The sequence below is a fragment of the Mus musculus genome, chromosome 17, assembly GCF_000001635.26.
Source record: "Mus musculus strain C57BL/6J chromosome 17, GRCm38.p6 C57BL/6J".
In the NCBI taxonomy this organism is placed as follows: Eukaryota; Metazoa; Chordata; class Mammalia; order Rodentia; family Muridae; genus Mus; species Mus musculus.
The window spans coordinates 50789556-50813842 of record NC_000083.6 but is presented as its reverse complement, the minus strand read 5'-3'; the positions used below and the strand labels follow the sequence as shown (position 1 = coordinate 50813842).

Below are 24287 nucleotides of genomic sequence, written 5' to 3'. Positions count from 1 at the left end.
GAGAAATCCAAGGCCGGCGACTTACCAGTTCCACCCCAACTTAGACTACTACAAAGCACGGGGAGCCGACCTTATGAACAAAAGCCGGTGAGTCACTGTCCATCGGCAACAGTTGTGAATCACAAACAGTCATGAAGCCATGGGGAATTTGTACATCTTTCCTAAGGACTGTTTTCTAGACTTTAGACTTTTTTATATGTAATGAATCTTTGTTTGAAGTTCTTTAAGGTATCATAAGACAGTATTTTTATGACAGTGGTAATATGAGTTAATACAGCACTGTAGTAATCCACAATCCATATGTAGTATCCTCAGCACACTGACATAGATCAACCTCAGGACACAGCTGTGCCACTCCTGAGCATTGACCCACAGGGCTCCGGAACATCGTGTCACAGAGTCACTGGCCCATTCCCATTTGCTGGATAACTATTTGTCGTAGTTTTAGAGCTAACCTAACTGTCCAATAACATAGAAGTGGATAGAGAAGATGTAGTCTATATACACAATGAAACCGTTTTAATCCACAAAAGGCTGGGAAGGGAAAAAGAAGGCAGTATTGGCAGGATATGTTCAACATATAACATATACTTGCATGAAAATGTTCTTTTATAACAGTACCGTGTACAATGAATACATACTATGAAATTTTTAAATATATCAAAAGAATACATTTTGAAGTTACCAGCTTCATATTTCTAACACTAATAAACATGAATAGTTTCTACTTGATATAATCTCTTTCTGGATCTTTACTGTTGAATGAAAAGAGGCATTTCTATGATGTATTTTTAAATTATTTCAGTAACAAAATTAAAATTGCGTTTCCCAGTTGACTTTGAAACTACAAAATAAGCTTATAAATGCATCTTGTGTGTGCATCAGTGATTGCATACATAGAAATCTTAAGGGTCACTGTAGGAATAAAAAACCATTAAAATCGTACTTTTAAAAGAAATTAACATTGGCATAAAGGGTTGATGAACAGTTTTGTTCTTTCATAATACTGTACTTAGATGTCTCAAGAGTTAACTTGTCAAACCAAAACCATTTCAAATTAGAATGCAATTTCAAAGTTTACTCTAGAAAACAATGTTAGCAATGATAGATAAATGCTGCCAAGTTAACCAAATTTTTTTCTTAAACATTTTCCTGTATGTTAGCTTTTCTTGTGAATTCCAGCAGCCTAAATATACATTTCTGGAGTGCAGACCTACAGTATGGTCTGCATTGAACTGACTGCTGCTTAGGGGCTGGTGGCTCCAGTGCTGTGCAGGAGTGCGGCGAGGAGGCAGACTTTTACCTTCAACCTGAACCCTGGGTTACAGCAGTGAGACACTACAGGACTGCTACAAAAGCGCCCGCCTTGATGGAAGCGTTTGTCTCTTACTTAATGTAATCATGAGATCAGCTCCGTGGCCCGTGAGACTGCCTGGAGCTCCATTCTATTTGTTCATTTCATCTGAGTCTTATTTCACAACTAGTAACTAGTTCGTTTACTTCAACAAATTTTATTGACTGTTGGATTTTGATTATTTCAGGCACCAAAGGTACCCATGTAACAACCACACTCAGATCCTTACTGTCAGGAATCCTGCCTACCCTTTGTTTTTGTATGCTTAGATGCTTAGTTGTTGTATGTTTAAAAGAAAAGGGAATATTAGGTTCACTTAGTATATAAGGTCTCTTGTTTCTTTTACTTTTTTTTTTTTAATTAAAGGTCATTTTATTCTTTCTTCTTTTTTTAATTTTTTTTTTGGGGGGGTTTTTCGAGACAGGGTTTCTCTGTGTAGCCCTGTCTGTCCTGGAACTCACTCTGCAGACCAGGCTGGCCTCAAACTCAGAAATCCTCCTGCCTTGCCTCCCAAGTCCTGGGATTAAAATCATGTGCCACCACTGCCCGGCTTAGGTCTCTTTTTTCATTGAATACTTTATTTATTTACATTTTAAATGTTATCCCCTTTCCCAGTTTCTCCTCCAGAAACCCCCTATCCCATCCTCCAACCCCCTGCTTCTATGAGGGTATTCACCCACCCACCCACCCACCCACTCCCGCCTCCGCACCCTGGCACACCCCTACACTAGAGCATCAACCCTTCACTGGACCAAGGGCCTCGCCTCACATTGATGTTCAACAAGGCCATCCTCTGCTACATATGGGGCTGGAGTGATGGGTCCCTCCATGTGTACTCTTTGGTTGGTGCTTTAGTCCCTGGGAGCTCTGGGGGTCTGGTTGGTTGATACTGTTGTTCTTCTTATGGGGTTACAAATCCCTTCAGCTCCTTCAGTCCTTTCTGTAACTCCTTCACTGGGGAGCCCCGTGCTCAGTCCAATGGTTGACTGTGAGCATCTGCATCTGTATTTGCCAGGCAGAGCCTCTCAGGAAACAGCTATATCAGGCTCCTGTCAGGAAGCACTTGCTAGCATCCACAATAGTGTCTGGTTTGGTGGCTGCACATGGGATGGATGCCCAGGTGGGGCGGTCTCTGGATGGCCTGTCCTTCAGTCTCTGCTCTCTGGACCCCCTAGTACCTCTTCCCTAGCAGACTGCTTTCATGAAACAGCCAAAACCCTCAGGTTACAGCAGTTCATAGTTTACTTCTGCTCACCCTCTTCCAGTGTTTCCCTCCTTCCATCAATCTTCCAGTCTTCTGGGTATTTGTGCCACCATCTCCTAACTTCCTCTCTCTCCACTCCTAGGCCACCGCCACCACCACAGCCCTTCTCTGTCATACCCTGGCTTTGAGCGGTTGCACGTGTAACTCTTCCAGTCTGCTCAGTGCTTCTTTCATCTGCCCTTGCCATGCCCTTGCTAGGGAGAGCCCTGCCCACAACCACCTCCTAAAGGACAACTTTATTATTGTCAGGATGCCTTTTCCTTGTCCACTGTCCCAATACCTTCTGAGAATTCATGCTCAGCAGCATCCAGCTTGAGATGGTCTATAGGGTCTGACCTGTGATAATCTAAGCTAGCTGAGGTCAGGTACTTGCTATCATATGTAACATGTGGAGGACAGAGGACAACTTGAAGTCAGTTCTGACTGTCCACCATGCTCTCAGGTTTGATGACAAGCACCTTTACCCAGCCGGGCCATCCTCTTGCCACCAATGCAATGGATATTTTCGAGTATATACACTCAAAAAATAATAATCTGAATAAAAAGAGAAATATAAGATTAGGAAAATGTTGCATATATAACAAAGCATAAATTATTAACGAACAAAGAACATACACAGTTCAACAAAAAGCACAAGATTTTTTTATTCACTTTACATCCTGCTCATTGCCCCCCTCTTGGTCACCCCCTCCCACATTCCTTCTCCTCTGCACCTTCCCCTTCTCCTTTGGGGAGGCGGGGTCTGTCTAGGTTTCCCCCATACTCTGACACATCAAGTCTTTGTGAGGCTAGGCGCATCCTTTCTCCCTGAGGCCAAACAAGACAGCCCAGCTAGAACATATGCCACAGATAGGAACAGCTTTTGGATAGCCCCCACACCAGTCGTCTTAGCCACGTGAAGGCCAAGCTGCACATCTGCTGTATATGTGCAGGGAGGCCTGGGTCCAGCCCATGTATGTTCTTTGGTTAGTGGTTCAGTCTCTGAGATCCCCAAGGGTCCAGGTTAGTTGACTCTGTTGGTCTTCCTATAGAGTTCCTGCCCCCTTAGGGGTGCAGTCCTATCTTCTGTTCTTCCATAAGAGTCCCCAAGCTCCATCCACTGTTTGGCTATGGGTATCTGTATCTGTCTGAATCAGCTGGTAGGTGGAGCTTCTCAGAGGACAGCATGTTCTGTCTGTAAGCATAGCAGGAGTATCATTAATTGTGTCAGGGATTGGTGCTTGCCCATGGGGTGGGTCTCAAGTTGGGCAGATTATTGGTTGGCCATTCCCTCAGTCTCTGCTCCATCCCCTGTCCCTGCATTTCTTGTAGACAGGATCAATTTTGGGTTGATAGTTTTATGGGTAGATTGGTATCCGTATGGCTCCATTGGGGTTCCTGCCTGGCTACAGGAGCTGGTCTCTTCAGGCTCAATATCCATAGAGTAGTGAGTCACAGCTAAAAACACCCTGTTTGATTCTTGGGTACCTCCCTTATCCCAGGTTTCTCTGTCTCTTTCTGGAGATGCCACATACCCTACCACAATACAGTTGCAGATTTCCATGCATCTCCTGTCCCTCCCCACACCTGATCCTGCACACACACACCCCATTCCTCTCCCCATCCCCTCTCCCACCCAGTTCCCTCCCTCCATCTGCCTCTTGTGACTGTTTTATTCCCCCTGCTGAGTGAGATAAAAGCATCCTTGCTTAGACCTTCCTTCTTGTTTCTTTGGGTCTGTGGAGTGTAGCTTTTTCCTCCTCTTCCTCTACTTTCCTAGACCCCTTCCAGACTCTTTAGTCTGTACTCATTCCCTAGAGAACTGAGCCTACAACATGACTCTGCTTATCATGAAGAATCTTTAATTTATGTCTTCAATTTTACTCCTTCTCTAGACTCATATTTCACCATTTATTTATTTATCTTGCACATCTAATAGTCTCAAATGTAACTCTTTTCAGAATGAATTATTGATTTTTACCTCCATACCCATAAATGCATACCTGCTTGCTGCAGGGTGGTTAACAAGACAGAAGGGGAGCCCCACTATGGTGAATAGTACTACCCGGAGTCCTAAAATCATCTTTGACTCCTCTGCTTTATCCCATATCACACATCAAGTCCACCAGCAAATCCTTCAAAATGTAAAATGTCCTGCAGCAAACGGGACCCTCTCTGTGCTGCTAGGATCAACGGGTCACCATGGCTCACCTAGCCATTTACCTCCCTGTTAGCCTCTCTGCTTCCTCCCTTTCCTGTAGAAACCATCCACCACTCAGAGCCCCCTTAAAACACCTAAGGAAAATCAATCCAAAAATCTTTTCCCATGCCTTGCAGTGCAGCCATTTGCTATCTACTGTCTGTCCAGCCTCATTCACTCTGGCTGTCAGTACACACGTTCACTGGGCTGCAGCCATGTGACAGTGGACTGCACTCCACTGCCCATGTGGATGACCTCTCTGTTCCCATGTCTACAGCATTCTGCTCAAGAGTGCGCTTGGCACACACTCAGTCTCTATTCAGAAAGGTTTCTTCTCACGGGTCCTTCTGCAATAATGAGCCCCTTCACTTTCTCCTTGGTTATCGTTCTGTCCTTGTTATACCAGTCCTGCCTGAGACAATATTTTATTTATATGTCTATATAGCTGTTTGTTTATTTATTTGCTCATTGGTTGTGGGAATGGTTCTGTATGATTCTTATATTAAATAGAAACTCATAGCTATCCTTTTAACTGTTAACTATCCTTGCAATTCTGTTGTACAGCACTGTCCTCCAAGCCAAACAGCCTACAGCATAAGGTGTTGGGCTGTATCTGCTTGCAACATCATCTCACCTGGGTTTGATGACTGTAACATTTCCTCATAGATAAGGGTGTGGGGAGGGTCCTGGGATTCTCACTTGAGTATCCAGCCTTCCTCCCAACCAGTCGTATGCTATTCTGCCCTAATTACTCATGGCCTGGGGTCCTAGGGAAGGGCTAGAGTATACAGGATGGGAAAGACTGGAAGGGGCTCCATCTATTATGTATGGCTTTATGGAAGCCATCTTCCATGAGATGTGAGGATTTTCCACTGTAGCCATTATGGGGTTACCCATATTCCTGTGAAAAACTACTTACTGTGTTCTCTAAGCAAGCCCAATAAACTCATTGGTTCCCAGGATGAAATTTGGTGGACTCTGGTTTGTAATTGGATACATTGGATTTTAACAACAACCACCTAATGTTGGAAGGTCCTCTTCATGATACCAAAGAAAAAATAAAAAGCACAGAGATCCAGAACTGAGCAATGTGCAGAGTACAAAAGACTTTGGAGGGCTCAGTTCTAAGTAGAATGTGTTCCTGAAAACTCTCCCCTCGGATTTCTCCCAGATTCTTACCCACCTTGGTATGTATGTATGTATGTATGTATGTATGTATGTATGTATGTATGTATGTGTGTATGTATGTGTATGTTTAAAGAAAGCACCTTCTTACATCATATATTCTAGTCCTCTGGCTCTTATTGTCTCTCCACCACCTCTTTCACACTGTATCTTGATACCTAGGTCACTGTAGGTTATATAGTAGTATCTTTTTATGAACAGAAAAAAATTAATTTTGATGAAGTTAATCCCAGTGTTATTTGTTTTCCAATTCTGTAATTCATCTCAAATTAATTTTTGTATATAGAGTGATAGAAGAGTTGAAGTTTATCATTCTTTCACATTGTTCAAATCCTTAGTTACTGTCCTGGTGCTATGAAGAGACATCATGTCCAAGGCAACTGATATTAAATAATTTTAATTGTGGCCTTGCTTACGTCTCAGAGTCCATGACAATGTTGGTGAAAAGCATGGCAGCGGGCATTCTTGTTGCTGTAGTGGTAACTGAGAACTTACATCCTGATCCAGGCAAGAGGCAGGAGGCCAACACTGGCTCACATGTACACCTCTTCTGACAAGACTGCACCTACTAATCCTTCCCAAAATGCTCACCAGCCAGGGACCAAACATTCAGATATGTGAGCATGTGGGGGCCATTCTCATTCAGACCACCGCAGATGCATAGGCAGCTTTGCAGCACCCGTCATTTAAAGGCCTTTCCTTTCCCATTGAATTCAATTAAATTGTTGATTGCTAACTTACCTGCATCCCTTCTTGGACTCTCCCTTTTCTCTCATAACACACTGGATTTTACTGTGTATTTTTTTAGGAAGTATTGATAGTTAGGTAAGCTGTCTTCCCATTTTTCTTCCTTTCCTCATTTGGCTATTTTTCAGTCCTGAATTTTCAGGTAACTTTTATGATCAACTCTTGGATTTGTACAGTTTTGGAGAGATATTGGCAAGAATAGAATTAGACCTATAGAGTTTGCAAAGAACTGACATCTAGGAACCTAAATTCTATCTTCATTTAGCTACACCTTCACATTTCTTAGCTATTCAAAAGTTATTATAGCTATCTAACGTATCTTTTTTAAATAAGAGAAAACAAATTCTCCTTTCCTGTGTCTAATTTGTGCCTTTATTTTTAAAGTAGGACCGCTGTCTTTTGTGGACTCACATTTTCATTATGCTTTCTTCGGTACTCCTCCTGCCTTGAGGCTATATCAGTCAGTTCTCGAAAGATATTGGTTTCAGTGGCTCTGCCTTAAGGCTCTGTCCTCCATATAGGATTAACCGCAACTGCCCTAATTTTTTTGTATTGTATTTGGTGATTCTCAAATTGTGGAAAGAGGGGCGAAGAGGAAAAGGAAACTTCCCAGTGAGTGATCAATTCGGAATTATGCCCTCTTCCATTTTAGTGTGTTCTTCTAAGATAGAGGCTCCTTGACTTCTAAGACAGTGAGTGTAAGCTGTGGTTACATTCTGGAATGATTCATATGGCTCTGGATCATAAGACCAGAAAATAAATCAAAGACTACCACTCAAGAAATAGAAGTGTTTATTCCTATGGATACATCTCAGGAAACTTAATGGCTTTATATCCTATGATTAATGTATAGTTGCTAATTACTCGTTATTGTTAGTTTAACCAATGTTATAAATTGTTCAGACCCAATTAAGTAAGCTCCAGGGTGTACCTTATCCCTATCCATTTATCAGTGCCAGTGGTTTTATCCATAATAATTACTACTTCTTTTGCCTTGTACCATATTGGGAAACAGTCTATCTGCCAGGTGTTAGAGTTGTGGTCACTGGGGTTCAGGGAGGTGTTGAGACAGGGTCTCCTGTATCCCAGACTGAGGCTGTCCTTTCAATCTACCTTTCTTCCTATACCTCACAATCACCCAGAGCTATGGTCTTTAGAACAGGATGACAGTGTTTCCCTTACAGCCTAAACTCTTAACTGTGTCTTGTACTTTTAATAACATCCTACAAAATCTGCGGTTCCTTGAGATGGGAAGTGACTCCCTTTTCTAAGATAAGAAACCTCAACTAGTTGTGGTTTCCCACACCTTTAATCCCAGCACTCAGGAGGCAGAGACAGATGAATCTCTCTGAGTTTGAGGCCTGCCTCTTCTACTTTGCATGTTCCAGGACAGTCAAGGCTACATAATAGAGACCCTGTCTGAAAAAGTTAGACAAAATGAAAAATAAAAAATAAAGATGTTTCTATCCCAAAAACAAGATGTGTATATGCACTTTTAAGTACTTTTGCACTTAAACATAATCTTTTTAATATGATTTTTAATTAATATATAAGGTAAGGCATTTTTGAACAGGTGTGATAAATAGATTCTCTTTCCTCCTTGTCTCCCTAACCCCCTCTAAATCTGTCCTTTCTCGAGTCTGTCATGTCCCACATGTGCTTTGCCTGCCCCACACCCTCCCCATCACTTGCTTTCACCCTCTCTTTGTCTCCTTTCTAGTTGTTAATACTTAGACCCACCCCCAAATTTCACACACATCACAGACTAGGATCTAAACATAGAGGGGATATGAATTTTTTTTGTCTTTCTGAGTTTGGGTTACCTTGTTTAATATTTTACTCTCCAGATTCATCTATTTTCCTGAATTTTTCATGTTTCTTTAGAGCTGCCTAAAATTTCACTGTGCATATTTGGACTGGCTCCATTTCCCTGCTCTCATGCAAGGAGCAGCAGCAAACATGGATGCTTTCATGTCTCTATGATAGGATGGAGTCCTTTTTCTATGCCCAGGAGTGGCATGACTGGGTCACAGGATGATGTTGTTGATAGGTTTTTGAGAAAACCTCTACAGTGGTTTCCATGATGGTTGTCCTAGTATGCATTCTTCTACCATTGGCTGTCAGATTTCTGGATGACAGCCATTCAGACTGGGATAAGATGGTATCTCAGAGTAGTTTTATTTGCTTTTCCCTGATGACTAGAGATGTTTAACGCTATAAAATGTTTATTGTCCATTTATGTTTCTTCCTTTCAGAATTACATGTTCATTTCTTATCCTACTTGTTGACTGAAAGTTGAGGGTTTTGGTGGTTTGTTTTTTTTTTTTTTTAATTTTAAATTTTATTTTATGTGTATAGGTGTTTTACAACCATTGTCTGTACCACATGTGTGCCTGGTTCCTGTAAAAGCCAAAAGAGAATATCAGATCTCCTAGAACTGGAATTGCAGATGGCTGTGAGCCACCATGTGGGTGCTGGGAATTGAACCTAGGTCCTCTGGAAGAGCAGCCAGTGCTCTTAACCACTGAGCCATTGCTCTAGCCCTAAAGTGACTTTTAGTTAACTATTATTTAAACTCTATCCAAATATGAGTAATTAGCAAAAAAAAGTTATCTAAGTCAATCTTTTTCTAATTTTAATATTTTTACAATTCTTCTGATATTGCTATTTTTAGTCAACAGAAAAATAACAGTAAACATTATCATCTGAAAAATTTTAAATGTACCAATGTAACAATTATGACCATAGAATTAAGAAAATGAGGGTAGAACTGTAATCAGATAAAAATATATCCTTTTCCTTTATTTTTTTTTTAAATTTACTTTATGTAGGCTGGGCATGGTGGCGCACGCCTTTAATCCCAGCATTTGGGAGGCAGAGGCAGAGGCAGGTGGATTTCTGAGTTCGAGGCCAGCCTGGTCTACAAAGTGAGTTCCAGGACAGCCAGGGCTACACAGAGAAACCCTGTCTCGGAAAAAAAAAAAATTTTTTTTTACTTTATGTATATGAGTACACTGTAGCTGTTTCCAGACACACCAGAAGAGGGCATCAGATCTCTTTACAGATGGTTGTAAGCCACCATGTGGTTGCTGGGAATTGAACTCAGGACCTTTGGGAGAGCAGTCTATGCTCTTAACCACTGAACCATCTCTCCACCCCATCCCTTCCTTTTAAATGCTATTATTGGAAGGGCAGGGAATAAGGAAAAACTACAGAAGTGAACAACTGAATGAACAAACCAGCCTTCAGCCTTAGTGAAGGGACATAGAAAAAAGAAATACCCTGAAAACTACATCAGAATGCAGGGGAGGGAATACTTTACAATAAATAGAAATTGATCTGAGAAAATTGTATTTTAGTTAGTAAAATAAACAAACTTTTTATTTTGGGAGCCTTTTTAAGGATTTTGTTCACTTTTGTTAAGGAGAAGGCTGTTTGCTGTTTAAAGCTTCAGAGCCGCCTTAGGTGGTGGCTGGAAATGGGTCATGACTCAAGCACAGAAGGTAGTGAGGACGCTAGAGTTCTTTAAAGCAAGCGAGGAATCAGGGATTAGGGAAAGCAGCCAGAATCACCCATTTCCACAGGCACTGAAACTGAGCCAAGGGAGTCCCCAAACAGTCCAATCAGAACTGACTTATGATGCAAGTATTTCCGACAGATTCTTGCTTCTTCAGAAAATGCTGCTGGCAAAGGTAGTGCCAAAAGTCTAAGTTCTCAGCACTGTTTTCCGTCTCTCTGACGGCAGACAGTATCCATAGAGACTTCAGTCTCAAGGCTTTGGTTATTCAGTGTCTTGTTAACTCCAGATTCCACTCGCTGTTTCTTTCAACACTGTGCATACATTACAATCCATTTCCATTCCCTAATGCCCTTCAAATCTAAGAACTGTATCGATTCTCACGACATCATAGCACACACCACAGCCACGAGTACTGTTGCGGGGTATTTATTAGTTCATGAAGAAGGTTGCTAGTTTATTCAGCACTTAATTGAATAGCTTTGGTGTAAAAACTGTCATGCCTGAAAATGAAGCCATGAAAACATGCTTCTTCTAGACATGTATCTTAAAACACTCACCTGCAAGGGCTGGTTTAAAAGGTAAGGCGCTTCTAGAAGCTGTGAGTACTAGATGAAGAAGAATATTTTTTAAGACAAAAACATTTTTAAAAGAAGCTCATCTCTTTTTAAAAGCTGTTTAGATGACGAGAAAGATCCTCTCAGCACATTCTTGATCTATATGTGTTTGTGGTTATTAGTAGTGATGAAGAAACATTAACCATACTCTCTTGATAATGCTATAGCTGCTTCTTGGTACTTGTACCAACATATAAATTTCACAACTGGAAATATGGGAATTTGACTAGTACATTTTTGTTTATCGAAAGGGGTAACAACATTATAAACTTCTTCATATCTTTGAATTATGGATCTTGTGCTGATGCTCACTAGGATCAGGCACGCGTGCAGGCTGCCGAGCGGCAGCAGCAGCAGAGGTACCCGCCTTGCTTGTCCAGCACTAATGAGCCCTCCCACTTCACTTCAGTCATTGTTCCACTCAGTAAACATGGAGTGAGTGAGGGCCTCTCTTTTGCCAGCTGTGGTACAAAGTGGATGTGCTCTGACTCATTTGGAAGCTAGTAAAAGCTGAGAAGGAAGAGGCGCTTAAGCACCGTGTATCCTTACTCTCACTAGGAAACATTTTAAACAAAATTTTGGGAAAATATTAAGTAGCTTAGTTCTGCAAATATGAAACTTGATGTAAAAGGGATCACTCGAATTAACTTTATTACATAATTTTTAGACCTCATTGAGAAATAAGTAGATAAACCTTGTTTAAAACGCCTTTAAATTTGAGTAGTTCTTCTCCAGTTCAGTGTAAACCCTCTAGTAACTGGCCCATACCATTAGCTAATGCCATGTGAGGAGACTTTATGGAAGGGAGAAACATAATGTTATTCCTCTTTATTACAGAAGTATAGATTGCCGAGCATAGAGCCGCCATGTGAAAAGGAGAGATGCTTTCAAAGTGCTGCCACGTAGATATGGGAGAAGGAAATGACAGTAAAGTCAAGGACACTAACTCTAATAGACTGTTTCCACTTCTATGAGAAGAGGCTGTGTCTACTAATGATTTGAGAAGTTCAAATAGAAACGTTGGTATTTACAGCCTCCTACAACTAAATTGATTATGATTGTAACTAGTCTTTGGCATAATAGCCTTGAGATACACTACAAAACTGAGTCATTTGGAAAAAAAAGAATATTCATTTGATGCGCTCTTTGCCAAACATATTTGTAACACAGATCCTGTCAAACCATTGAAGACAAGAAAGACAGTGTGAGACAGGAGATGGGTGGAGGTGGGGTGGTTAGGGGTTACTACCTACTAGATGGTGGACTATGACAGATATGGACTTTTGGATCTTTAGAGAAGATGTCCAACTCTTTGTAGGTCTTCTTTATACTGCAAAGCAGTTTGAAATCATATGCATATCTATGTGTTTTTGTATTAATATGGTTTGGATATAATATATTCCTCCCAAAAGCTCCACGTATCGAACTTGGTCCTTAACTGGTGTTTCTGACCATGGAGAGTGATTTGATGATGTGGGCTCTGGCTTATTCAGTGTACTAGTCATTCATAGATTCCTAATAAGATGACATTACTGGAAGATGGTAGAAAGTAGGAGGTCGCATATAGTTGGAGTTTCTGATCTGGGTCCTTGAGGTCTCAATCTCACTTCTTGCCACAGAGTCAGCAGCTCTGTTCTTCAGTATGCTCCCAACCACAGTGACACTCAAGGCGAGAGAACCAGCTACCTACTGACTTAACCATGAGCCCAAGTAAACCTGTCCTCCAGTCAGTGGCCATAGGGACACAAGAACACCTCTACAATGATACTCTCCACAGCATAAATGTTAGAGATCTTAACTGGTCTAAAACTGATCTTTGTCTTCAGCTAAAAAAAAAAATTTAGGACAAGCCAGTATAAAACAAGAGTTGGGTTTTATCTAAAAGGAGATTTTCATAAAGATTTTAAGTCCAAAGATAATAGGCAAAGACACTTGACTCAGAGTATGGGTAGAGTTTCTCAAAGAGGAGTCCTGGTTTGTTAAAAGACATTTGTACTATGGATTTAAGCACAGTGGTTAAGCGAAAGACATCCATTCTGGGAAAGGCATGAGCTTACAAAAGGAGAGTTAGGATTAAATGTCCCAGCATTAGCCTTGTGCAGTGTGTTGGTGGCTCTCACATTGCATCTCAAAAGCTTGCTAAGAAGCTCCCTACTTGTCCTGCCTGTATTTGACACCTGAGTTATAAATGCCTCCAGAGATCTTTATCAGAAGTAAAATGAGGAGCTGTGAGGGCACGATGTACAAGGGTTTCTAGTGAAACTCATGGAAGGTTACAGGTATATAGTCAGGAGAAGAGAAGGCCACTGAGCAAATGGTGTGAGATCTGTTAGGATACTTGCTTCTCAGCTGGCTAGAGGCATCTAGCAGGCTCTGGCACAGAGGGCTTCCTTTCCTTCTTATGTCCTAGCTTCCCCTCAGTTCCTTAACTTAGTGAAGTCAGGCATCTGTCCCAGCTAAGAAAGTCAGGCTAACACAACGCTTCTTTTTAACTGGGGTAGCCAGGGGTGGACGAGTGTCTTCTTGGGCAGCTGTACCCTCAGAAAGGAGCACAGCTTTGACCCAGAATGAGCCCCGTGGAAGGAGTGACTGATGGAGCTCCTCTTCAATAAGGCACATTACTATTCGGTGGCCATGCTAAGTTTGTACTTATTTATGTAGCTGACTTAGTAAACAGCCCTTTTCAAGGCTATATGTTTTATTCAAGTGGAATATGTGAAATGCATTATCCTCCAAGGTAAATAGTGTTTTCCCCCTTCGCCTGATTTTTCTTTTTCCTCCAAGGACCAATGCCAGAGGTGCTCCCCTGAATATACACAAGGTCTCCAACAGCTTGATTAACTTTGGAAGAAAGCTGATTTCCCCAGCCTCAGCTCCGGGCAGTATGGGTGGCCCTGTACCCGGAAACAACAGCAGCAGTTCCTTCTCTGCTGCCATCCCCACCAGGACCTCCACAGAAGCCCCAAGGCATCATTTGCTGCAGCAGCAACAGCAGCAGCAGCACCAGCAGCAGCAGCAGCAGCAACCACAGCAGCAGCAGCAGCAACACCAGCAGCAACAGCAGCAGCAGAGACTGATGAAATCTGAAAGCATGCCGGTACAGTTGAACAAAGGTAGGAAAAGCCCAGTAAATCCAAAGATCCCGAGGTGTAACGTGAGATTTTCTCACTTGCCGGTGAGAAACCAACATCTCAGAAGCAGAATCCATGAAATCTTATTTTTTAAAAAAAATCTGTTGTATGTGATCCTTTTAAAGCTAGAGATTTGATATGGTGTTCCTCTTGATTATATTTTATGAGGTATTTGACAACGTATTCTTCAGCATTTGTATTTCAGTGTGATTTATATTTTGTTATATACATGCCCATCTTGTACAATGGTATGTACAGTCCCAGCATAGAACTCATCAGCTGCCTATATTCTCTGATAGCTTCAGAACAAACGCTTGAGTCTTGACCTCTTTCAGAAGAGTCTGAGATGGAAAGGCCCAGTAACATGGGCTATACTAGTCACAACAGTTAGCAGTGTGTCGTGGTTTAGAGGAAAATTTGTGGTCTCTCATCTCACCCACCTGTGTCATGGCTAAGGAATACAATCTGAATCTTTAGGGAGAAAAAAGAAGCTAAGCAAGATGAGCATTCAAGTCCATACACAAAATGATAACTGGTTCCACATATAAAAGCCTGCGAGATGATGGAGGCTGCTGTTCTGAGTGCTCTCGCTGTCCTAGCTTGATCAGGGCCTGCCCACAGGGTCCCCTCCCTAAAGCACTTTTTCCACAGAGAGCCTTTGAATTCTTACTTAGAGCGTCCACACTTCTTTTCTATAGAAAATGGGAAACAAACACATTTCTTTTTACTGGTGGGACTATTAGCCATGTATTGGAAGTAAGAAATAGCAACATGATGGCAAAAACTGCACAGAAAGCATAGCAGTTGTAGACATTCAGTCTCAGCAAACATCCCACCTAAGTCTTGGTTTCTGCCTTACAGGAATATCTACAGTAATAGCAGCATTCAGGATTTAGTGGTGTCCATAGCAATGGTAATGTCAGCACAAACAAAACTACATTCGTATGCTTTGCTTAAGTATGTCACATATAAAATTATTGTAAAGATTTTACATATTGGCATTTAAATTGGAGTTTAGTCCCTGGTGATGCCAGTTAATGTGTCATGAACTTATGTGCACATGCATGTGCGTCTGGAATGCCATGCACATATGTCCACATGCCTGTGCATGTGGAGCCTTCCATTGCTGTCTTCATGGTTTCAGTTCTTATATTACTTTGTCTATATGAAATATTAGGTTTTATACAATTAGTATTTAAGGTTTATTAGAGTATTCTGTTTACCTTTTATGAGAATATCTCATTTAAAATTACATTCTTCTCTTTTTAATGTAGACTGTCACACATGATTTAAAGAAAAGGAGACATCAAGTCATTAACATGTTGAAATGTATCTTAATGCCAGGAGACATGCCCACTTCCAGAATGGAAATGAATGTTATTTTATATATCTCTTAATTGTACTGTTTTATTGTTCTAAACAAATATGATTTCAATATTGCTTTGATAACAAGCTTTAGTCTGTTGTAATTCTAACTGATGGCAGGCAAATGAGTCAGAGAATCTCTTAATGCTTTAGTTTAAATTTTCTGAGAAACCAAGCCAAATGACTATAGAATATAAAGTTGTATCTCTGAGGAAATGTCAAGTATTAATATCACAGTAAGTGAGAAAGGAAGCGCATGAAGATGGAACAATCGCTGAAGACTGATTCCCCAGCTATAAGGAGGCAGCGGAGCACTTCAGCACCACAGTGGAGCCTGAGCATCACAGAGCATTCTGAAACTGATCCCTATCCTAAAAGAAATTGCCCTTGTTTGTTGTTTTATAGCTCTTTTAGTTTGTTTCTGGTTCATTCTTCTCATGTGAACTCCCACCAACACCCCCCCCCAAAATAACAACAAAAACTTATATTAACAACAAGAATTCCTGCTAGTGTTCCTACTTACATAAAAGATCAAATAAAGTAAAGGCCAAAAGAGCCATTTATGGAGCTGGAGCTTCTTACTTGATGATCTTCCTCCCTTACTGTAAAACCTAAACCATGCCTGGAGCTCTGATGGTTTTCACACCTAAACAAGCTCTCTGAGCTGATGCCTAGGAACCTGCGGACTCAGGAAACCTGTGCTGCTTACGGTGACAGATGTATCCTTCATTTGATGTTGAATAAAGAGAGTGCCTCCAACTCTGGCCTTGGTGCTGGATTCTTGCAGACCCTGTGTCCTCACTGACAGCTCCAGCCACCGCAGCCTGCCTGCAGGCTCCTGTTCTAGAGAGCCCTCCACCGAGTGACAGCCTTCTCAGGGGACTCCGAGGGAAAGTTCAAAGGTTGTTTGCAAAGACGGAAATGTGTTTCCTAGGTTATAGTGATTTGTATTTCTAAGGGGAGGTTCTGTCACCCAGATGCAGGCATGTGTAACTTAACGTTCATGGTGGACTTTATGTGTCCGCTGAGGAAAAGAAAATCAGCAGAGCTGCTGTTCCCTCATCTTCTTAGTAATCGTTACCTTAAATATTAAAATGAGAAATCTATATAGCAAAACGGGTAACTGGTATAGACTTGAAAATGTTCAGAAATTGAGCCTACCATTTATCAATTTAGGAAATGTTATTATGGAAACTTAGGTTGTGACCATTTTCTTTCTACCCAAAGCCTTTCTGTGGGATGTGGTCCCTTTCACAATTTTATTTTGGTTATAGGAGAACATTTCTCTGTCCTGTTAGTTGATAGGAATGCAGTAATGACACAGTGTGGCCGCGCTACAAATCAGAGTACATTAAGTGGCCAGAACACTGAGGGATGCTATCTCGTTTAAAATCGATTTTTACCAAAATGTGTGTGTGTGAGATCCTGTATATTATTATATATGTTAATCATATTATTTATAGTATATTAATTAGTACTTTATATATATATTAGTAAAATGAATACATAGTTGTCATATGCATGTATTATATAAAAGCTGAAGAAGAAGCAAGCCTACAAAGTCATAGGCTGTACACAGGAATCCTGGAGACTTTTAAAAGACTTGCTTTCTTCTATTTAGTAACCACGAAATAGCCTTCGACACTGCCGTCTCTAGGGGTTAGTCTGACGGCTGTGACTGGTAATTGTTGAACACTGCTGCCCCAGAAACAGAAGAGCTGGAGGGACGGCAGTGTCTGGGTGGCTCTCCTCTCCTCTCCTACTCTTCCTTCTGGGTCACTAAGACCTGCTCTCCCAGCTCGGTTTTCTTTTCTATATGCCCATCTGGTTCTTTCTTTCTTTCTTTCTTTCTTTTTTTTTTTTTTTGGAACACTGCTTTATTATAAGCATTTACTATGGTTTCAATTTAATAATTGCCTATAATAAAGGGATGTAGTTCACAGATGCATTTGAAAATACATGTGGTAAGTTTGAAATATTTTCACTAGGTAACATGAAATTAGAGCTTGCTTAGGTCTTTCCTATGAATTTCCTTTAAAGTTTAGTTTAAAAATATTTTTTTTTACATTGGAAGAAATCAGTTTTGAAAAAATATGCCTGTTAATAAGTGTTATATAACTTCCATATGAATAAGTCTTTTTTAGAAGATATATTTTAAAACATACTAATATTTGTAATGCCATAAAAATCTCCTCAGAGAAGTCCTTTATACTTTTATACTGAGGTTTCCAATCCACAGTATAGTAGAAACTTATAGTAGGAACTTGTGAACTTTTCCTTAGTAAAAACAGACACAAACTCTCCACTGGAAACATCGTTTTAAAGACATTGCTTACTTTAAAGACACGTCAGATGTTTATCTAAGTTTCCACTGTATTTTCTGTTCTATAAATTTTAATAATTCGATAAAATATTATAATATTGAGTATGAAAGGCAAAAGGTTGTCTATTTTCCTTTATCATATCTAATTATTTTTTCTTATGAAATCTAGGCGACGTAGTTACAGGAAGCGATGCTCAGGTTTCTGTTCCTGTCCAGGCTCTAACTGACCTCCAAGGTACAGTTGCCACCTCCCTGTCTACCATCTGTCTAATCACCCGTCTGTCATCTATTTATCCATCCTCTGTCTCTCTCTGTCTCTGTCTCTCTGTCTCTCTCTCTCTCCTCCCTCCCTCCCTCCCTCTCTCCTTCCCTCCCTCCCTCTTCTCTCATTTGTTGGCATGTACTGCCCCACCCCATTCTGGCCACTTACAGTGTCACAACTCTCTCCCAAACCCAGTTACTGGCCCTACTCTCCATTCAGCACACTGGTCCACTACCATAGTTTGGCCACTAAGTGGCACTGTTGTGTAAAACAAAAGTTCACTCTTAGGGCCTACTTTGGTGGCATCAGGCCTTGTGGATTTTCTGTTCACAGTGAAAACTCTTTTTCTTTGCCAAATATGATTCAACCTATGTTTGAGGTCATTTGCAACGTTATGTTCTGTAGGATGGCTGACACAAGGAAGGACTTTTGTTACTGGATGAATTGTTTGTAACAATATTTGACGAATTTGTTGTAAGATCTGTTTCTGTGTTTTAACTACCCATATTCCACCTAAAAAATTACCACTTGTCTTTTTCACAACCTGATTTTGAAATATTTTAAGTATTGCCTTCATATTAAAATTTTTGCCATACGATTTAACCAGTGTACAATGTAACCACCATAAATAGTGAGTCATAACAGTTTACAGTCAAAAACTAGCATTTTAATATTACCCATTAGTTTAGCTTAAGAAGTAAAAGCTTATCCATTTTCAGTACTTCCCATGGGATTTTAAGACATAAATATTTAAGATTACAATCATTAATCTTTTTCTTTGCACCTTTTAGTTGAAATACATTATAATGAGAATATTTATGTTACATGGAAGTTTAGAATTCAAGATTCTTTCATTCAAATTCAAGCTAAAATGAGAATAATAAAATAGTAATTAAACCTCATATCATGTTTGGCTTAATTTAAAATATTCATATGCATATAATAAACTAATCCTATTTATATTAAAATACTCTCCATCATTTTTCTTTTATCAAGATTTTATATTCAACAGTAATTATGGAACAAGCCAGTGTGCCTGCTGCAGGGCACACTGTTTTGTTGGCGCCAGGGTTCCCCAGTGTCCCTGCCTTCTTGGATGTTACTCTTGCTGTAGGGCTCTAAGACAACTCAGTCAGAACTGGCCCTTTGTCTGAATGTGTTTAGAATTCCCTTTGCCCCCACACTCTGACAGAGAGTTTGTCAGTCCGATAGAGAAGGTTCCAGCCACCGTGAGATGAACCTGGGGCAGAGGGAACAGGAGATGCTCTGCATCCCCTGAACTAGATAAGCCACTGTTTCCCTCAGCTCACTCACTGTAGCACCTGTTCATCTCATTGGGGTTTTTTGAGGAAAGAAAACCACAAAAATATTATCTGTAGGACATTACAGGAGCATAATACTATTTCTTCATTCTCTGACCTTCCTTCCAAGACATTTGCCAGCAGAGACTCCTAAGAGATGCTTGACAAATAACTTCCATTGTCCTAGAGTCCAAGGGACACAGCCATTTGCTTTGTGTGTTGAAAGGAAAAGGGAATGAAAAAAGGATAGACTATATCCAGACATGGTTGTGTCTGATCCCAATAATGCCTTTATGTGAAGTTAGAACCTCTGCATATATAGCCTATTCTAGGAGATCCACTCAATAAGCAGAACATAGCCTGGATTTCAGGGCACCATAGCAATCTGCTTCATATCTAATATAGTACACTGGTCCATACAGCTCTAGGACACTGCATAGCTTATACCTACATCCTGAGAATACCTAGCCCTCAGTTGAGTGAGGGCTGCGAATTTACCCTAGCAGGCCATGCCAGTGCTAACATTCCTTCTGAAAACTCTTCAGCTCAAGGCAACACTGTTCTGGAAGAAAAGGTTTTCAGAAGATCTCTGCAGGGAACTTCGTACAAAGACTGCTTTCTAAGTGTTGGTGTTTCCACAGTAACAAAAATATTATCAAGCTAGTTTACATAGTTAAGGAGGAAAATAAAACATTATATAGAGAGGTTTAATGCCACATCCAGGATTCAGAAATGTAATTATTTATTTTGGTATAGTTTTTAAGCTTGAACAAATCTGTTTGACTTATGCTAACACACACTAACACACATACCCCACAGGTCCTTGAACTAATGAATTAATCTTCTTGAGTCCCAATCTTGTCTTCTGTTGAGCTCTTCATTGAGTGGTTAGGATTGAATGGAATCAATCCATGATTGATCCAATCCATCAATTGGATGGTTATCAACAGCACAGTCCTGTTATAGTCACAATGTCTGTTTGATATCTTGTTCCTCTTTTTGATGACTTATTACTCAGGTAGGCAACCCTAGGCAGTGTGGGTACAGGAAAGGTAGGAGAAAGATGCACAGTGCTCCTCTCACACATTTGAGATCTAGAAACACAACATTTCTTATTCTGATTATCATTTATTCATGGAAATCATTGATTGATACAAAATGGGATAGGTTAATACGATTTTGTTCTTTGATAGTGTTATAATTTCTTTTAAATGGAACAAAGTCCCAATGGATTATAATAAAATTTACTTATATGTCACATATTCCTTATAAATGAATTAGATATATATGATTATGCAATGCCCACCATGTGCCTTCTTTCTGAAAGTATCCAAGGCAGCTAACATTTTACAAAATCTGATAGATATAACTGTTCACAACTCTTCCATTTTGGAAGAAAATAAGCTATAATAATCCACAAATACTAACGTGTTCTAAGGGTATAATAAAATTTAAATTATCCTATCTGGAATTTAGATTAACTATGATTTTGAACTATAATGTCAAGTATTGAGAGTCTAGAGAACAGAAGTGAGTTAATAATCAAAAAAGAGCAATAAGGAAAATTTCCCAGAGCTAAAGGAATGTACTGGCATGGAGATTGAGAGCAGTTAACAGGCAGAATGAAGACAGCCTGCCCGTCCCTAGAGGCCCCTCGGGGAACTCGGAAGAACTTGCTTGAGATGGGCACTGAAGGTTTCTAGAAAGGAAACAAGAAGGTTTGTGTAGAAGAGGGCTCTCAAGCAATCAAAATTTAACATGTGGAATTTTGTTGGTTATTTATTTGTTTATTGTTAAAGTTTTACACAACAGTTGTTTTGAATTAGGATTAAATGAAATGGTAAATTAGACATTGGTACATGTAAGAATTCAGTCCTGCCAGCAGGTTCACTTTCCTCTTGTTGATACAAAAAAAAAACTACCTCAAGAAGAGTAAGAGAAAGTTTACTCTGGGTCCAAATAGGAACAATCACAGCCTGGGAACACAGACTTTAAGTTACCTCAAATTCCATGTTCCAGTGCATCCCTGGATACATCCAGTTTCCTGGAGTTTTCATAGAAAGAGAACAAAGAAAACCATAAATCAAAGTGCTTTTCAAATACATTGGTGGAAACAGTAAGTAGGTGGTTATGGCAAAGTGGAGAAATCTCAACTGTCAGCCTCGGGTGCTGTCTGACCTTAAGTTTTGTTTAGTAGAAATTGGGTTTTAAGTTAATACATTCTAAGAGGCTTTTATCTGTTAGTCCAAGGATGTTAAGTCTGACATAGAGAATGGCTGTTTATGAAGCAAAGGACACCCAAGATAAATTATAACTAAGCTCTGCACTTGCAACATTCCAGCCTCCCCACATCTGGTCCTGCAACATAACCACCTCTCCACATCATGAAGTTCTAATCAGTCAATCCACATTTGTAGACATAGTTCCTTTCCAGTCTTGTTCCCTCTCTCCATTCTCGAGTACCTCTTAAACATACATACTTCACCACTTAGAGAAGTAGGATTATACTTCTAGATGAATTGGTAAGGAAACGAGGAGTGATAATGCCTTCTTCAGAAAATGCCAAATACCAACCTAAAAGATAAAATACTTAGAAGAAATGTAATTATTAACAAGTAAGACAGTAAAATAAATTATCTGCACAGTTCAAAAGGTAGGAAAGATCATCAAAAGGAGTAAGAAAAGTACAGGGTGAGTGTAACCATACAGAGACCAGATTGTTCCAGTGAAAGCAAAACACAGTTCTGGTCAAAGTACTGAAACAGGCTGGAGAGATGGCTCTGTGGCTAAGAGGATGGACTGCTCTTGCAGGGGACCCTGGTTTGACTCCCAGCACACACGTAAGGCAGGTCACAACCACCTATAACTCTAGCACCAGGGGATCCAATGTCTCTGTCTTCTTGGGGCACCTTTATTCATGTGCACTACCAAGACAGGCACACGTGCACGCGTGGAAACACACACACATTAAAAATAAATCTTTTAAAACAGTGATGTAATTCTATCTTCAATAAATCTGATCATGTATGAGTAAAAGAAAATCCTAGAATATACAAAATAACAATTGTAGAACTAAAGGTACAGAAGGTAGCTGGGCGGTGGTATCGCACACCTTTAATCCCAGCACTTGGGAGGCAGAGGCAGGCGGATTTCTGAGTTCGAGGCCAGCTTAGTCTACAGAGTGAGTTCCAGGACAGCCAGGGCTACACAGAGAAATCCTATCTCAAAAAAAAAAAAAAAAAAGAAAAAAAGAAAGAAAAGAAAAGAAAAGATACAGAAGGTGAGTTGGATTGTTTGTTTAGTTATAACAGGTAACTTTATAAGTTGGAACTTTGGACAAAGTTTTCTTCAGGTGACAAAGAATTAACAGATCTAGTGATTTTAGAATCCCTCTGTACTGTCTGGTGATTGTATAGGTCAGAGTCTGGCACAGGTCTCAGTGGGAGAACTCCCTGGGGTCAGGAGCTCCAGAGGAGTCTGTCTCCTTATGCATCTGCAATAGTGGTGAATTCAACTCCTGTAACTACGAGAAAATGGAGGCCCATTCTCTTGCCTGCTGTCAACCAGTGACCGTTGCCGGCTTCTGAAAGATGTCTTATCTCTAGATCCTACTCTAGTTTTTTCAGTATACGAAGCACCAGGTCAAGGCCCACTTAAGCTCCTGCTTCTCATTTTCTTCAGATACAGCCGAGAAACTGTGAAGTCTCTGAGTTGCTTCTCTCCCTTCCTCATTTATTTTTAGGACTCATGGTTAGACGGCCCAGAAGTGACAGTCCAAAATACCCTATCCACGAAATCCTACCTTACTCAGACCTGCAGCATCTCCTGCCATATTGGTTGCACAGTCATGGGTCCTGGGAGTCAAGGAAGTGGACATCATTGTGAGCGCCATAAGAATGGTGTGCTTTCCTGTTTAAGGAAGGATGTAGCCCTCAGGCAGAAAGACAGAGTCTTAATAGAGGAACAAACAGAAAAATCAGAGTCATTGCCATGGTGCCTGTAAAAAGCCCCTCCCCCAGCTGTGCTTGCCTTTGATCCGAGCACTCGGGAGTCAGAAACAGGCAGCCAGCCTGGACTGCATGGTGAGTTCTAAAACAGCCAGGGCTGTTTCCCTGTCTGGAAAAAGCAACAACAATAATAAAAGAAAAAAAGGTACCCCTCAAAGGTCTCAAGAGGTAGGTGATCCAAACTTTGATGGTACACATAAATTCTATTAGAGAAATTTAACAAAGGTAGATCCTTTATTTTATTTTATTTTATTTTATTTTGTGATAGGCTCTGAATAAAATGCTTTGAGCTCGTAAATTTATCTTCTGTTTGATGGGCTTTTAAAAGTATATTCAGTCAGAGTTGATCAAGCATCCCGAATGTTTGCGCTTTATCTCCCAGCCTTTCCAAAGCCATAAAAGCTGCTTAAGTAGCAGAAGAGCAATAAGCAAGTCATAAAGGAAAAAGGAAAACCGAGCCTTCATAGTAAATGCATAAACTATGTCCCATAGTCATCTACAGTTAGGAAACATCTTCCTAAGGAGGACATGAGGATGGGAACTGTACAAAGAAAACACACACATAACACACACACTCGTCTATGTGCCTGCCTCTCTCTCTCTCTCTCTCTCTCTCTCTCTCTCTCTCTCTCTCTCTCTCCTCTCCAATTTCCAGAATTTTAGGAGAACATTTTTAATCAGCTTTACAAGGCAAAATAAATAGAAATAATTCACGTAAAAACTTCATATACCATTAAAAACACCTTAAAATATACTCAGCCTTACTAGTTACCAAGAGACTGCAAAAAGGACAGTGAAGTCTACCGATCATGCTGTTAAGCAGATAAATAGATAGAATAGGTAAATGTATATAGCTCTATGTGATGATACACAGTCTAACATGTGTGCAGAATATGTCCAATCTCTGCAAAAATGATAGGCATTAAAAACTCTCAGTGGCTTTTAAACTGTTAAAAGTCTAAAAGAAGACAATTGGGAATCGCTTATCTACATTTAAAATGTGCTTATGGTAGAACACGGTAGCATGTGCTATAA

The 24287-nt window shown here is 40.3% G+C and overlaps 1 protein-coding gene and 1 long non-coding RNA gene across 7 annotated transcripts in view; one reads left to right on the top strand and one right to left on the bottom strand.

The window, feature by feature from the left end:
* Tbc1d5 (TBC1 domain family, member 5) overlaps positions 1 to 24287 on the top strand; it is a 448076-nt gene that overhangs the window by 367357 nt on the left and 56432 nt on the right. For 2 of the 6 annotated variants that reach the window (XM_030250062.1, NM_001285991.1), the window contains 3 exons: positions 2 to 87; positions 13648 to 13976; positions 17852 to 17917. In XM_030250062.1, the coding sequence (XP_030105922.1) occupies positions 2 to 87; positions 13648 to 13976; positions 17852 to 17917 (481 nt within the window). Of the gene's footprint in view, position 1; positions 88 to 13647; positions 13977 to 15268; positions 16124 to 17851; positions 17918 to 22987; positions 23285 to 24287 lie in introns of those variants that run through there. The other 4 variants (NM_028162.4, NM_001285993.1, XM_011246640.3 and 1 more) reach the window with 3 other exon arrangements.
* On the bottom strand, positions 20253 to 22994 carry Gm41598. Its single transcript, XR_876871.2, has 2 exons — positions 21246 to 22994; positions 20253 to 20339 (listed from the first exon to the last, which is right to left on the bottom strand). It is a non-coding gene; the product is annotated as a predicted gene, 41598 (long non-coding RNA).